Source organism: Euwallacea fornicatus, chromosome 37, assembly GCF_040115645.1.
Source record: "Euwallacea fornicatus isolate EFF26 chromosome 37, ASM4011564v1, whole genome shotgun sequence".
Classification (NCBI taxonomy): domain Eukaryota; kingdom Metazoa; phylum Arthropoda; class Insecta; order Coleoptera; family Curculionidae; genus Euwallacea; species Euwallacea fornicatus.
The window spans coordinates 1,066,253-1,080,301 of NC_089577.1; the positions used below are offsets into that span (position 1 = coordinate 1,066,253).

Genomic DNA, 14,049 nt, shown 5'->3' on the forward strand with positions numbered 1-14,049 from the left:
GCGGGTGGAGACTATTAAAAGTTTTCTCACTCTTTTATTGCAAACATTTTTTTTAATTCAAAGTTGTAAACTCGCTACATTCACAATTCCACGTTATATGCCTACTTACAGCCTACAAGAGTAAAAGAACAAAGAAGGCAGAGCAGTGAAATGTTAGAAACAGAGGCTCAATTGCGACAACAAGAACTTCAAAACAGCTAAACGGCTAAATGGACGGATTGGGGGCAGTATAACAGTCGGGATAGCCTACAGCTACTATCCATATAGCTTCTCGAGGATGGTAGTTGGGGCGTCCGCGCTGTACTTGGAGATCTGCCTTAGCAGCGCGAACTTTTTCATAATGCCCTTCTTGGAGGACTGCAAGTCATAGAGGGAGCACAGATTCAGGACGATAGATTCATGGAGGGTGTTCACGGGATTTGACGCTATAGCAGCCTCCAGTAGCGCAATGGCCTCTTTGATGCGTCCATCGTAGAACATGCACACTCCCAAGTTATTCAGGATCTGCAATTTTCCACTGTTCCATCAATGAAACGACAAAATTTAGAAGTAAAAACCATGATATTGGAAGGATCCAAAGCGCTTGCTCTCTGGAAACACGTGCAGGCCTCCTCGTAGTTCTTTTGAGCAATAGCCAAGAGGCCTCTGTCCACCAATTCGCGCACACCACTAGAGCCGTAAAGATAGGCCTCGTTGAAGCACACTTCCGCCCCTCGAATAAATACAAAACTACCTAAAACCTTCTTATATCAATGGTCTTACCACCAATGTTCCCAGTTTGCAAATTGAGGCGGCCTAAGGCGGACAACAGCACGTGCTTTGGAGGCTCATCCCTACAAAAACTCTCACTGCTACTGAAACTTTTTTTAAACTTCAATTCTACCGTTTGATAAGTTGCCCTAGCAGCTCCATGGCGAGTCCATAATCCTTGATAGAACATGCGCAGTTGATTATCGAGTACACCACTTTCGCTTCTCTGGCAGACCACAGCTTCAAAGAGTCAGCTCTATCAGCATCGCTAAGCTCGATATTGCTACCATCCTCACAGAAACCTACATGAAATTATCTTTTTAAACCGAGTCAACAATATCGAGAGTTCGCACCTCCTTTGAGGTTATTGAGCATCTTCTTAATGGCCGCCCACATGCAGAAGAGTCTTCTTAGTGAGTCTTTGGGTTTCCCGCAGTGCATCGGCAATTCTGCCAGCAGCAGACGGAAGCTGAAGGTGGCCATAGAACCGGTGCGGTTACCATAGGACTCTGGATAGTACTAACAGACAAAATTTCTATAGATCGTTTATATGTGAGGAGTTTGGAGGTGCGAGATTGGGGAAAGGTGCGCTACATAAGGCAGAAACCTGGTAGAAAATATCGGGTTTCTCCAGCTGGCTGAAAGGATGTGCCTCTGCTTGAGCCACTGCGAAAGACTTCGTTTTAAGCAGGAGTGCTAGCCGTATGTACCAAAGCTGCAGAGTCTGAGGAGTGTGAATAGTGAGGTGTCCTATAAATGATATTATAAAGTCACAAGAAATCTTTGACAGGGTATTCGACCTTGCCGCCCTCTGCCTTGGCCGTATAAAGTCAAGAGCATCGCTGTATGATTGATAGCCGCTCTAGAATCGTTTATTAATAAGTAAGTTGAGGAGACAAATGCTAAATAAATACCCAAAAGCTCCCATTTGGACCAAGTCCTTCAGCCTCCGCTCGTTTGGGGTAAGGCTGGGAGTGAGGCTACCCCTCCTGCATCCTTCTTTAGCTTCCCTGCAGCACATGACTATAGGCTCCCCTATTTCGTCCTCAATATCCTCATCCAGTAAAACCTGCAATTTTATTCAAATATATTAGGTATTGCCAAATATGGTATGGTACCCCTGGCATGGTCATCATTCCTATGTCCGGCTTGTACGTCCCGGTAGGAATAGTTGCCTTGGCCACCAGCACCTGTCTGGTCTTTTCCATCGGTATCCATGCATCTCTACGACGCTCTGCTTCGCCGGAAGAAGTCACCCGTGGAATGTGTGTGTCCTTCAATAAAAAAAGCATTAAAGCGAGGATCATTGGTCATAAAAAGGGCGCTCACGGGTCCTTGTTTCCTGCTGATCAAGTTCACCGACACTTCAAAAAACATTCGTGAATAATAAAAGCGTCCGTTACAATACTATAATCAGCTATAACTGGAGTAAAATTGGAGAGGTGCGTAGGTCCTTCTCCATATCCCCCCCAAAAACGATCGAAGACGCTTTGTTTGAAAAATTAAGCGAGTACGTTCTATTACGATATAAAAGTCCACGATTTTATTGGTATCGAACCGATGGCCCGCGTGGACACACTGTATTAGGGAAAGGGTTTCCACGGAAAGTGGAATAGGGATCGATAATGTGGCGCTCGTCTCTCGAAAATGTTTCCTATTGGAGGAGGTCTAAAAATACCTCCGTGCGCCTTTAAGGTGATTAAGATTTATCGCATTTGTCTAGGCAGTAATTCGATACTCCTCTGTGTGTTTTGGTTGATTGATGGAATGCGGAAGAAGGAATTCTTATTGTAGCCATTTTGGATTTACAGAATTTAGGTAATCATAAACTTTAGCTGCTTAAAGGATGTGGGAAAGTTATCTTATTTACACAAATCTACGATATTTTATTATACTATTTAAATCAGGTCTTTCTGTTGTAACAGCTAACAAAAAGATGTCACAAACCCATGGACTATCATTTTTGATCAATAAAGTGGTAATTTCATAATACATATGATCACATACTAAGAATATCCCTCCAAAACATTTGAAATTCCCATAATGCAACGAGTTTCCGTTTTCAACAGCCCGACCAATGAAGTGTTTGCCGGTCCGCAATGAAGTAGCCACATTGCCAGTGTTTGCAAAAACTCTAAATTCTTTATTTACGTTTTCATTACGGTATATGGAAATTGAAATATCTGTTTAATTTTGATCATCCTTTATTTCAATGTTATACATAATAGTATAAAGTTTTATTAAATTTTGTTCGTATAACGTACAAAACTAGCAATTTTATAATTTTCTTTTCTTTTGGTTTTGAAGTATTTTAAGACTTGGCAACACAGTGCAGTTCTGGCGCTATTAACGCAAGCAGAGATGGAAATGGAGATGGAGATGCTTTGCTGATTGTTGCTTGTCGGCCATTTTGCCCGGATATCTCGCGAAACGCATTTAGTTGTGTTTCTGTGACCGAATTTCTAGAGATTTGTGGCTTAAAAATCAAATTTCAAACGCAGTAAAAGTGCAAGTAACGTTTATCCATTAGGGATATTACAAGGTAAGTACCTTCATTCTACCTTTTACAAATACTGCTGATCCTAAATTGGCCCTAGTGGTGTTGTTGAGGCTCCATTCCTCTTCTAAAAAACACCTTAATTTAGTGGAAATTCTGGTTGATAAAAGCAAGCGCACTTACGTATCTGCAGACTGATTTTTAGTCATTTTGTTCAAAAATGAATGAACTTTTAATTCATTTATTTTATATATCGACATTAACTCAATTTTAAAACGTGAATTTCATTCTTTTCTTCAATTATCTACTTTTTTCTTGGATTGCCATGGCCTCTGGCCCTTGCAGTAATGTTCAATTAAATTGATTCTACCTATGGTTTATTTTATTACTAGTTAAACTCACTTTCATTCTCTATCAACCTAATAATCAATTGGAACCCCTGGAATTTCCAGATAAAGCAGATTTGCTTGCATTTAGTAGTGCCTTTACTTCATATACATTGCCCTTACTTTTATGTCAAGGCCAAAAAATCAACCCACATTATTTCTTATAGAAAATAAATCTTTTAGTCAACCATGGTGCGAGGTGGCAGAGGATATTCCGCACGTGGCGGTTCCTACAGAGGGTCCAGTCGAGGAAGTCCATGGCATGAAGGAGGAGGTCGTGGAGGTAGAAAAAAATTACCTTCTTTTATACCAATAGTATATCAATTATGTAAATGAAGGTTATGGACGGAGCTCTAGAGGCAGTTACAGCTATGATTCCAGTTATGATAAGGGCAGGTTTTCTGAGAGGTTCAACAGGGAAGAATATGCCCCCAAACCATACAGAGGGGTAAATATTGTCAGGGGTTAACTCTGAATCATTAAACCACAACTATTTACTAATAGGTGTTTAGCCGCATGGATATTATCCTACCATTCCTTGTCACATCTGTATTTTATCTAACTGGAATATTTTTACATGAGGTTATATAAATTTACTACTCCTCACTAAAATCTTAAAAGAGAAAAGTGTGTCACTGGATTAATTTGAGTGAATTTAAACATATTTATGTTAAAGAAAATTATATTTTAAAATTTAATCTTAACTAGTCTATTTTTTCTGAATTTGAATGTTTTTGTAACATCATTTTGAATTTTTTCTATTTTTATATTTTTTCCTAATTTTTTATTTTTATTTTACCTTAATTTTCTTACTACCTTATGCTCTTTATTGATTTTAGTTTCTTTTAACTTAAACCCCTTATTTGAACTATGTTTCTCCAATGTTTTCTATATTTTGTCACAGTTTTAAGCCATTGTTAAACTTAGTTTCTTCCTTATTTTAAATCCTACTATCCTTATTTCACTCCCAACTTCAATATTAGTTTTAGTTTTGTTTACATTCTTAAATACTAGAGAAAACATGTTTTTCCAGGAAAGCAGTTATTCCCGGGAGAGGCACTCTCCTGAAAGAAAAAGGCCCAGACATGAGGTGAGTATTGATACAATGTCCTATTTATATCTCTCTTACAGCTCTGAGAAATAAAACAATTGAGAAATCGAGAAAAGCATGCTATAAGTAGACAGTTTTGGTGACGGAAGACATCCAATTTTAATTTGAAATAATCCTTGAGAACTTGGAAAAACAAAGTTAAAAAGCACTCTATTAGTAACACAAACCTGGCTGAAAAAGTGACTCACTGTCAGAGCACTTGTGAAAGTCTAAAAAATTAACTATAGAAGAGGGCTAATTCATGTGTAAAAAATATGACAGTGGCTTATTTAACATATAGAAAACCATGAAATTAAGGTATTGGTAAAATGTAAAGTAACCATGGAATTATGGCTATTTGAATTAGTGGGGTTTTGAACACTGACAAAGGACTGAAATCTCTGATAATTTTCACGCCCTTCGACTAAAAAGGAACCTTAAGTTTTTTGATTGAAGGACAGAGTAATGAAGAGCGGCGCTCTCGATCACAGTATCGATTGACGCCCCCCTTAGCAAGGGCCCAAACAACTAATAAACGAATTGTCCGTCCATCTTAACTAGGCACCTTCAAGGCACGAATACAGCACCAGTCGTTACGAATCGTACCCTCCTGAACGTAGGAGCTATACGACCGATAGGCATCACGCCCCATCTCCTTACACGTCGAGGAGGGAAGAATTCCGCAAGCCCCCGCCACCCCCCTCCCCAAGAGGGAGCGGAAGGGGGCGCATAAGCAGCTCCAGGGGATTGCGCGGGGTGCGACGGGAGAGAGGAGGCCCTTCGCTAAGTCACAAACTGAATGTCAGATCCTATGCCATAAGGAAAAGGGGCTCGGTGCGCGGGGATTATTCGAGCCGATTCAGACTGACCAGGTTCAAGAGGTAATTTGGTTTTTGATGTTAATTTTGGTTATTATGAAGGTGCTCAACAAGAGAAAGATACAGAGAGATCCCAGTTATTTTTGATTTTATTTTCAATGAGATTCGAGCCGAGAAATACGTTAAAAAAATGAGCTCTAAGGAACAAGAATCAGTACCGGATTTTTCCAGCAGCAGCAGGATTAAGAGGTTAATGTTAATACATAATCAGTTTTGGCGCCTTATTTGAAAATTCCAATACCCATTGACATTATCCTAGTAGGGGCGTGCTTAGACGCCGATTGGAAGCACTGACCAGCGACGAAGAGTCTAGCGGCGAGGAAGTCGAAACCGTCAAAGTGAAAAAGGAGGAATCTGTGGCTTCCCCAGAGAAAGTAGAAATTAAAAAGGAGATCCTGGATAATGAGGAGGAAGCGGGAAATGTCGAGACAGAAGCATCGCCCAAGAAGGAGAAAAATGAAGAATTGAAGGCTGACAGGGCATTTGTGGAGCTGGTGTGTCCTCAATGCAATATCAAGCTGCCCACTTTCAGGAGGTACGAGCTGCATCTGCAGGGCCATACTCATCTTGTCGCCATGCGCAAAGTGGCCATTAAGCAACGGTCTATTTTGGGTAAGAATGAGGTTTTTTCGTTTCTCAATACCAAAATTAATCCTGAGCAAATAAATATGGCTTTTGTGAATCTGTTTCAACATGCCGAAAAAAATTGATAAATCATGTTCTCCTGTAGCGCAAATGCGACAAGCGCAACGTAACGCTCAAAACGAGCTGGAAAAAAGCGGCGAGGGCATTACAGTGCATACAGTGTTTTGCCCCCTGTGTAAATTGAATTATAAGCAAGAACGAGCCGTGCACCAGGCTACTGCTGCCCATAAGAACATGAAAAAATTCCTGATGCCCTCCTGCAAGGTGTGTAAGAAGGCCTTTAAGAGTCCAATGGTGTACGAGCATCACTTATGCAGTGTCGACCATCTTAAGGTCTGTTTTGGTTACCCATTAGTTAAATTTGAAATTGCAAAATCTAGTTTTAGCGCAAGCAAAAGATGGATGGAGCCCCTGGAAGCGGGGATGAAGACAATTTAGAAGAATTTACCACTATTGACTCAGTAGGGGAGGTGGGAGATGAGGCGGCTGCGTCCTCGGACGAAAAGGAGAAGCAAGAGAAAGAAAAGAAGAAAAAAGTTAGTGTTGGGATGGAGCAAATTATGCGCATTGAAGCATATTATTGCGATTTATGCCGCATGTTTCTGCCCATTGGAACTGAGAATGAGTATCCAGATATTTTAGCTGGGTAAGCGTTATGCATTTTTCTCAAAGAAGTGGTTGCAACTTTTGTTTCAGTCACTGCAGAAAACGTTTTCATTTGGCCCGTTATGTACGTCAAAAGGAAAGTGAGGACTTAAAAAAAAAGGCAGAGAAACTACAGCGCAAGGAAACTGCTGAGAAAGAGAAAAAAGAGGAGATTAAGACAGAGGAGAAGAGTGCTGAGGACAGTAAGCCTGAGGAGGAGGAGGCCAAGGAGCAGGATACTTCTGCCAAGTCGGTAGATGAGGACAAGATCTGGGACGCTGTGGATAAAGACTTGGGGGAATTGCTAGAAGAAACCGATGGAAGGGAGGATGACGATGATGAAGACAGGCTGAATGGGGAAAGGTACGATCGTCTCACCTCCGACAAAGCTGACGCTAAAAAAGATGATAAGTGAGCGGGGATTTAGTTGTATAAGAGTAAAATGTGTTGTTCTATGTTAGCTAGCATTCCTGCAATTATCGTAATTGAATAGAGTATTCGTCGACTGTTGTTGTGTTAATTAGCTTCCCAATCAAAATTTACCCTAAAGCTTTTATCAGCTTGCAACAAAAACTTGGCGATAACATCAAAAATAGGTCAACATAGTATCAGTATAGTTTTGCTTCTAGACACAATGAAAGAGTAAGTTTTAACCGCTTAAAATCCTCGGTTATTAATCGTTTTTGCTCTAGATTATCTCGTTTAAACCTCACGATAAGCGGTAAAGAGTATCAAGGTAAATTCATTACCTTTTTTTTGCGTCTCGTAAAATGAGAAAATTTTAGTGAATACTGAAGATGTGAGCCCAGAAACCAGTCTCAATTCCTATTTAAGGGACAAGCTTCATTTAACGGGCACTAAACGTATGTGTCTGGAAGGTGGCTGTGGCACCTGCATCGTTGCCGTAGAAGAGATCAAGCCAAATGGGCAAAAACATGTATTTGCAGTTAATTCCGTACGAAATTCCAATCCACGCGACTGAAAATTATTTCTAAATTAAAGAGTTTTAGTGTCTCGTTTCGATTCTGTCCTGTCACGGCTGGAAAATACACACCGTGGAGGGTATTGGGAACCCTCTGGTGGGGCTTCATGAGGTTCAAAAAGTGCTGGCTGAATATAACGGCACCCAGTGCGGGCAAGTACCATTAACTATGTAGCCGTTTTTCTCCCTACTTCAAAGTCCCCGTAATAATTATATTAATAAATGTGCGTCCAGATTCTGCTCCCCCGGCATGGTAATGAACATGTACGCCCTCCAAGAATCGGGGCCCAAAACTAAACTCCAAATCGAAAATTCCTTTGGAGGCAACATTTGCCGCTGCACGGGCTACCGCTCGATCATGGAAGCTTTCTACACCCTAGCTTCAGATCCTGGTAAGCGACAACCCCATTGTAAACCTTCACAATAAATCCCTATTATAGTGGACATTGAAGACATTCATTCAATCGTTAAAACTTGCCCCAAAACATGTCTCAACAAATCAACCCCTTTGAGATTAAAACTAGGTAAAGGGGAGTGGATGAAAGTGTACTACTTGAGAGATTTAATGGGGCTTTTACGAACGTCTGGGGACGTCTCCTATATGTTAGTAGCAGGGAACACTGCCAAAGGTAGTTATTTGTACGCTCAGCAAATTCATGACACCATTATCATTGCTTCGCAGGGGTGTTTTGGCTCACTTCCTACCCTAAATTGTACATCTGCATAACTGATATAGATGAACTAAACGAGGTGAAAATGTCTGAGGATTCCCTTACTCTTGGGGCGTGTATTTCCCTCACAAGAACCATGGAGGTCTTTCGGCAGGCTTCGAAGGACCATCCCAAGCTTAAATATTTGAACCAGGCGGCAGATCACATTGATTTAATCGCCAATGTGCCTGTCCGAAATGTCCCAAAGACAATTTGGTTATCATTACTTCTATATTGATTCGCTTTTTTTCAGATCGGAAGTCTTGGCGGCAATCTAATGATTAAGCACCAACACCCTCGTTTCCAATCCGATATTTTTTTAATTTTAGAGACCCTGGGAGCTTCACTGATCATCAGTAAGACTTCCCCTTTTTTGTACATTGACTATTAAGACCGGTATTTCAGTTGATATTGATGGAAATGAAATCATAAAGAGCCCCAAAGAATTCTTGGATGTAAATATGAATAAAAAGGTGATTAAGCAGATTATAGTGCCCGGCTTGGATCCTAAAAAGTACTACTTTGGCAGCTATAAGGTATGAATTTAAATCTCGAATTTAATATTTGACCTATAAGGATTTATCATCAGATAATGAACCGGGCTCAAAACACTCATGCAGTTGTCAATGCAGGGTTCCTCTTCGCTCTGTCTTCAACAGGTGTAGTCGATTCTGCGAAGATAGTTTATGGGGCCATTAACAGTACTTTTGTACACGCATCTAATACTGAAGCCCTCCTTAAAGGTTTAACATTATTTGATAACAAGACTTTACAGAAAGCCTTTAGCTCGCTGAATCAGGAGTTGGTTCCGGATATAGAACCATCTGACCCCAGTCCTGAGTGCAGGAAGCTATTGGCTATTAATTTGTTTTATAAAGTAGGCCTATGAGCCCTTTTAGGAGTAATTTAAACAGTAGAAGATTTATAGTACGTGCTCAGTATTGCCCCAAAATCCAAAGTATCTCCAAGGAACCGGAGTGGGGGTTCATTATTGAGTAGAGGGTTATCATCGGGAACTCAACAATTTACCACTGACAAGACGGAGTATCCGGTCACAGAGCCAGTAGTGAAGATCGAAGCTCTAGCTCAAACTTCTGGTAAATTTTGTCCTGCCATATGACCCGTCTTCTAATTTAAGATAATTATCAGGGCAAGCCCAATACGTCATGGACAAACCAGACTTGCCCAATCAGCTGCATGGCAGTTTGGTCCTAGTAGAAGCCCCCGCAGGGTCTATGATAACCTCCATCAATCCCTCCAAAGCTCTGCAGGAGGAGGGGGTTATAGCCTTCTACTCAGCTAAAGACATCCCTGGTGTTAATTCGATTGTAGCCTTCGGCTTTGGCGTACAAGAGCTGTTTTGCAACGGCAAAGTCTGCAATTTTTTCTGCATTTACCCCTTTAAAATCCTTGTTTCATTAGGTCGAATTCTACTCTCAACCCATAGGAGTGGTCATAGCAAACAGTCATGAAATCGCAGACTACGCCTCCAAACTGGTCGAAATTGAAGTTGAAAAGGCCAAGGAAAAGCCCCTTTTGAAGGCCAAGGAGGTGGTGGAGGCTCGTAGAGAGGACAAGATTAAGCATAAGACCGGGATGGTGCCTAAGAGGACAGGAAAAGAGACCTCAAAAATTAAGGGAGAGTTTTATTTGGGGCTTCAGTACCACTATTTCATGGAAACGCACAGTTCTTACGTGGTGCCTCACGAGAGTGGATTGGAAGTGTGGGCCACCACTCAGTTTATGGCTGGCACGCAGTTTGTTGTGGCGCAGGTGGTCAATATGGATGCGCAGAAGTAAGTTAAAGCCTGAGAAATTATCTAAATTGCTTCAGTTTTCTGATCAAGTTGGAAATGTAGTTGCAATTTATGTAATAAACTTATGGAAATGATATCAGTTATATGTTTCCTATGGAAATTATCATTTGCAGCATTGACGTTACGGTGAAGCGAGTAGGGGGAGGTTACGGGGGCAAAGTCTTTAATATCAACTACTCCGTTGCAGCTGCAGCCCTTGCGGCTGTAAAACTGCAGAAACCCGTGCGTGTATGGATGCCGTTTCACACAACTATGAGTTCCACAGGTGCCCGAGACTCCTCTTGATCACTCTTCATTTACTAAGAATCTTTCCAGGTAAAAGATGCCCCTTCTATGTAAAGTACGAAGTGGGGGTAGACAGCAAAGGTGTTATTCAAAATATGACTTCCGATTTGTACTCGGATTACGGCATGCTTAACGGAGATTTGGGGCTCGATGTCTTCGTCAGAGATTGCTTCGAAAACTGCTATAAAATAGATACATGGACCTACGATACTTATATATGCAAAACCGACACTCACCCTAATACCTTCACTCGCGCCCCTGGCACTTTGGAAGGGCTGGCTTGTATTGAGTCCATAATGGAAGAAATTGCCTATAATCTAAATCTAGATCCTCTCGAAGTAAAATTGGCAAATTTAGATGGAGATAAACACCCCAAGCTGAAGGAGTATGTGGAGGAATTGAGGGTAAAGGATAAGCTGAAGGAACGTGCAGCTGCTGTGCGAAACTACAATGAGGCCAACAGATGGAAGAAAAAGGGACTGTCAGTGGTGCTGATGAAATGGACTTTGAGTGTCATGGGGAGTTATTCCGTTTTGGTGTCCATTTTTACTCATAATGGGGGAGTCGCCATTTGTCATGGGGGCACTGAAGTGGGGCAGGGAATAAACACTAAAGTAACCCAAGTGTGCGCCCAGAAATTGGGTATTCCCATGAGTTTAGTATCCATCAAACCTAGCGTCACCTTTGTGAGCCCCAACAATTTCCCCACTGCGGGAAGTTGGACTTCGGAGGTGGTTTGTCATGTATTTTTTTAGCTTTTTTGCTAGACCTTCTGTCTTATTGCATCGTTTATGTTACAGTCAGTTATTTTAGCCTGTGATGAGCTGCTGCAAAGAATTGAGCCGATACGCAAGAAACACCCTGATGCTCCTTGGGCAGAGTTGGTAAAACTATGCTATTTCAATAACATAAACTTGAGCTGCTACGGATAGTAAGTAGCTAAGGCCCCGTAAGGACGCCTTTGTGACTCAAAAACAATTTTTAGTGCCTACAACGACAATAAGTCGATAAAAGACTATCTAATTTACGGAATATGCGCCTCCGAGGTGGAGGTAGATATCCTCACAGGACAGAAAGTCATCTCCAGAGTGGACATCATAGAAGATTTAGGTCAAAGCATGAATCCTCTGATAGATATAGGGCAAGTGGAAGGTGCTTTTATCATGGGTCAGTTCTCCCTTTAAAACACCTTTTAGAAAAATAATAAGAGCATCTCTTAGGACTGGGCTACCATCTTCTAGAAGACATTATTTTCGACCCTGAAGGTAGGGTATTAAACAACCGCACTTGGAATTACACCCCACCGGGCGTCAAAGATATCCCTGTAGACTTCAGAGTGCGTTTCCCCGCCAATAATCCCAACCCCATCGGAATCTTAAAGTCCAAGGGTAAGCCTTAAGGCCTTTAAATGAGGCCGTTATAGTTTGTTTTGTAGCCTGTTCGGAACCACCAGTTTGCTTGGCAGTGGCTGTGCCCCTTGCTATAAGGAACGCTCTAGCTTCTGCCAGGAGCGATGCTGATAACCACAAGAACAAGTGGGTGCCCTTTAGTGAGTATTTTGTGAGTGAATGGAGAAGTTATCTTAAAACTAAGCCATTCGTGAATTGCAGATGGGCCTACCACAGTGGAATATACTCTTCTCAATTCTTTAAGTGACTATTCACAATATACCTTATAAATTTGCGAAGAAAATTGTTTTTGAATAAATGGGAACAATGGGGTTTTGGGCCTTAGTTACTTTATTTTTACAAAAATGTTTTGAATTTTGTTTAGAATTAACACCAAAGCTAAGGTAGCGTTAAAATTAGAAGTACTCATTTCTGTACAAAAATATAAAATCTTCCACTTGATGAACAGGCCTAGGCCTCTTTTAAATAAAAACTAAGACTTCTCATTAACACATCACAAACAAACATTCTATTAATGCCCCGATTGCGCCACTTCCTTGCACCTTTTAGTAGCCGCCTCAATAGCTCCTATAACTGTTCCCCTGAAGGCTGAAAATAGAAATATTTATCCCAGAGCGCAACAGTCGAGAGGTGCCTTAAGTACCCCTTTCCTCCAAAAAATGAATGCCTGTCGCAGTAGACCCTCCAGGCGATGTCACATCATCCTTAAGCACCCCTGGATGTTCCTTTGTTTCCCTAACCATTCTGCCACTTCCTAAAACTGTTTGCGCGGCTAGTCGATATGCCAAATCTCGAGGTAGGCCCATTTTAACCCCTCCATCTGCTAGGGCTTCGATAAATAAGTAAACCTAAATTGTATATGAGGAGGTTGTTTGGGATGTATAAAAGACGCTTACATAGGCAGGCCCAGAGCCACTTAGAGCTGTTATAGCATCCATCATGCTTTCACTGACCTCCTCGCAGGTGCCAATACTTTGCAGGAGCTTTTTGGCGACGGTGGTGTCCCCCTCGGTGGCTAAGTTCCCCTTTACGAAGACTGAGGCCCCGCTTTGCACTAACGCAGGAGTGTTGGGCATTACCCGAATGACCCTGGAGTCTTTGGGTAAAATTTGCTCCAGTTGCTTAATGGTTACCCCCATTGCCACCGATAAAAAGAGCTTATCATTGTCAAATTTGACTGCCTTAAGGTCCCCAAGGGCAATGGGCACGATGTGAGGTTTAACTGACACGATTACGACTTGAGACTTCTGTACCACTGGGATATTTTCCGTGAGGGCTTCAGCCCCTAAGTCCTAACGATTTTGCGGTGTTAATATGAAGCGGATAAAAGCTGGGTTGAAGTCACCTTAAATGCCTTGAGACTTACTGTGTCGGAAGGGTGGCAGCTCGACACAATACTTTCGGGTTTCGTTAGACCTATATTAAGTAATGCGGGTCAAGTGGTGCTCGAGTAGAAAACCAGCCGTCATAGGATTTTTGGGACTACTTAACTTGATTTGTCAACACAATAAGATTAAGCAGTCTAAACCAGAAAAAATGCAAATAATAGGTGTAACCTATACACTTACCAGCTGATATGAATCCCTTGGCCATGGCCTGGGCCATTTTGCCTCCGCCAATAAAGCCGATCCTCAGCAGTTTGCTGGACATGGTTATAGTTTACTTGAAATCCTCAAAGCTCCTGAAAATCGGACTCAAACCAACGACCTTTGTCTTGAAAATCCGCCAGGCACGACCTTTAGTCTGTATATGGACACAACTAATGAAATGTTGATAATACCGGAACACTATCATTAAGCTTGTTGGGGTCGGTGCAAGAGATTTTTCCCGAAATTGTTTGTTTTGAATATGAAACTACTGCTGAACAAGAGATGCGCTCACTTGGGTGGAATAGCATAGATAGGGTCAAAAGATCGTTGGCTTTGTAGAGATATGCCTGGCGGTTATCTGTTGAA

At 41.6% G+C, this 14,049-nt stretch overlaps 4 protein-coding genes across 9 annotated transcripts; 2 read left to right on the top strand and 2 right to left on the bottom strand.

Moving 5' to 3' along the window:
* Positions 1-32: 32 nt before the first annotated feature.
* On the bottom strand, positions 33-2,338 carry LOC136349381 (trafficking protein particle complex subunit 12-like). The gene is made up of 10 exons (XM_066300899.1): positions 2,080-2,338; positions 1,869-2,024; positions 1,665-1,819; positions 1,551-1,612; positions 1,358-1,500; positions 1,104-1,269; positions 884-1,052; positions 763-833; positions 558-712; positions 33-504 (listed from the first exon to the last, which is right to left on the bottom strand). Exons 1-10 carry the CDS (start codon positions 2,125-2,127, stop codon positions 256-258), a joined length of 1,374 nt encoding a protein of 457 aa, XP_066156996.1. The 5' UTR covers positions 2,128-2,338; the 3' UTR covers positions 33-255.
* A 768-nt stretch (positions 2,339-3,106) lies between these two features.
* Positions 3,107-7,397, top strand: Ciz1 (Ciz1 zinc finger protein). 6 transcript variants are annotated; one of them, XM_066300891.1, is made up of 9 exons: positions 3,107-3,292; positions 3,801-3,916; positions 3,972-4,081; positions 4,667-4,723; positions 5,285-5,604; positions 5,861-6,213; positions 6,332-6,579; positions 6,633-6,892; positions 6,943-7,397. In XM_066300891.1, the coding sequence occupies exons 2-9, from the start codon at positions 3,823-3,825 to the stop codon at positions 7,304-7,306; spliced, it is 1,806 nt and encodes a 601-aa protein (XP_066156988.1). In that variant the 5' UTR covers positions 3,107-3,292; positions 3,801-3,822; the 3' UTR covers positions 7,307-7,397. The 6 variants fall into 6 exon arrangements, with proteins under 6 accessions (XP_066156988.1, XP_066156990.1, XP_066156989.1 ...); XM_066300893.1 differs by having other exon boundaries at positions 3,109-3,292; positions 5,864-6,213; XM_066300892.1 differs by having other exon boundaries at positions 3,109-3,292; positions 3,817-3,916.
* Positions 7,398-7,493: 96 nt separating this feature from the next.
* On the top strand, positions 7,494-12,439 carry LOC136349377 (xanthine dehydrogenase-like). Its single transcript, XM_066300888.1, has 20 exons — positions 7,494-7,533; positions 7,584-7,627; positions 7,677-7,846; positions 7,902-8,026; positions 8,108-8,265; positions 8,314-8,502; positions 8,556-8,782; positions 8,837-8,939; positions 8,989-9,119; positions 9,173-9,460; positions 9,512-9,680; positions 9,733-9,956; positions 10,006-10,379; positions 10,514-10,665; positions 10,716-11,428; positions 11,486-11,616; positions 11,671-11,852; positions 11,906-12,073; positions 12,121-12,234; positions 12,296-12,439. Exons 1-20 carry the CDS (start codon positions 7,526-7,528, stop codon positions 12,361-12,363), a joined length of 3,738 nt encoding a protein of 1,245 aa, XP_066156985.1. The 5' UTR covers positions 7,494-7,525; the 3' UTR covers positions 12,364-12,439.
* On the bottom strand, positions 12,407-13,991 carry P5cr-2 (Pyrroline-5-carboxylate reductase-like 2). The gene is made up of 5 exons (XM_066300906.1): positions 13,663-13,991; positions 13,440-13,510; positions 12,991-13,386; positions 12,738-12,942; positions 12,407-12,682 (listed from the first exon to the last, which is right to left on the bottom strand). The coding sequence occupies exons 1-5, from the start codon at positions 13,742-13,744 to the stop codon at positions 12,606-12,608; spliced, it is 831 nt and encodes a 276-aa protein (XP_066157003.1). The 5' UTR covers positions 13,745-13,991; the 3' UTR covers positions 12,407-12,605.
* Positions 13,992-14,049: the final 58 nt, after the last annotated feature.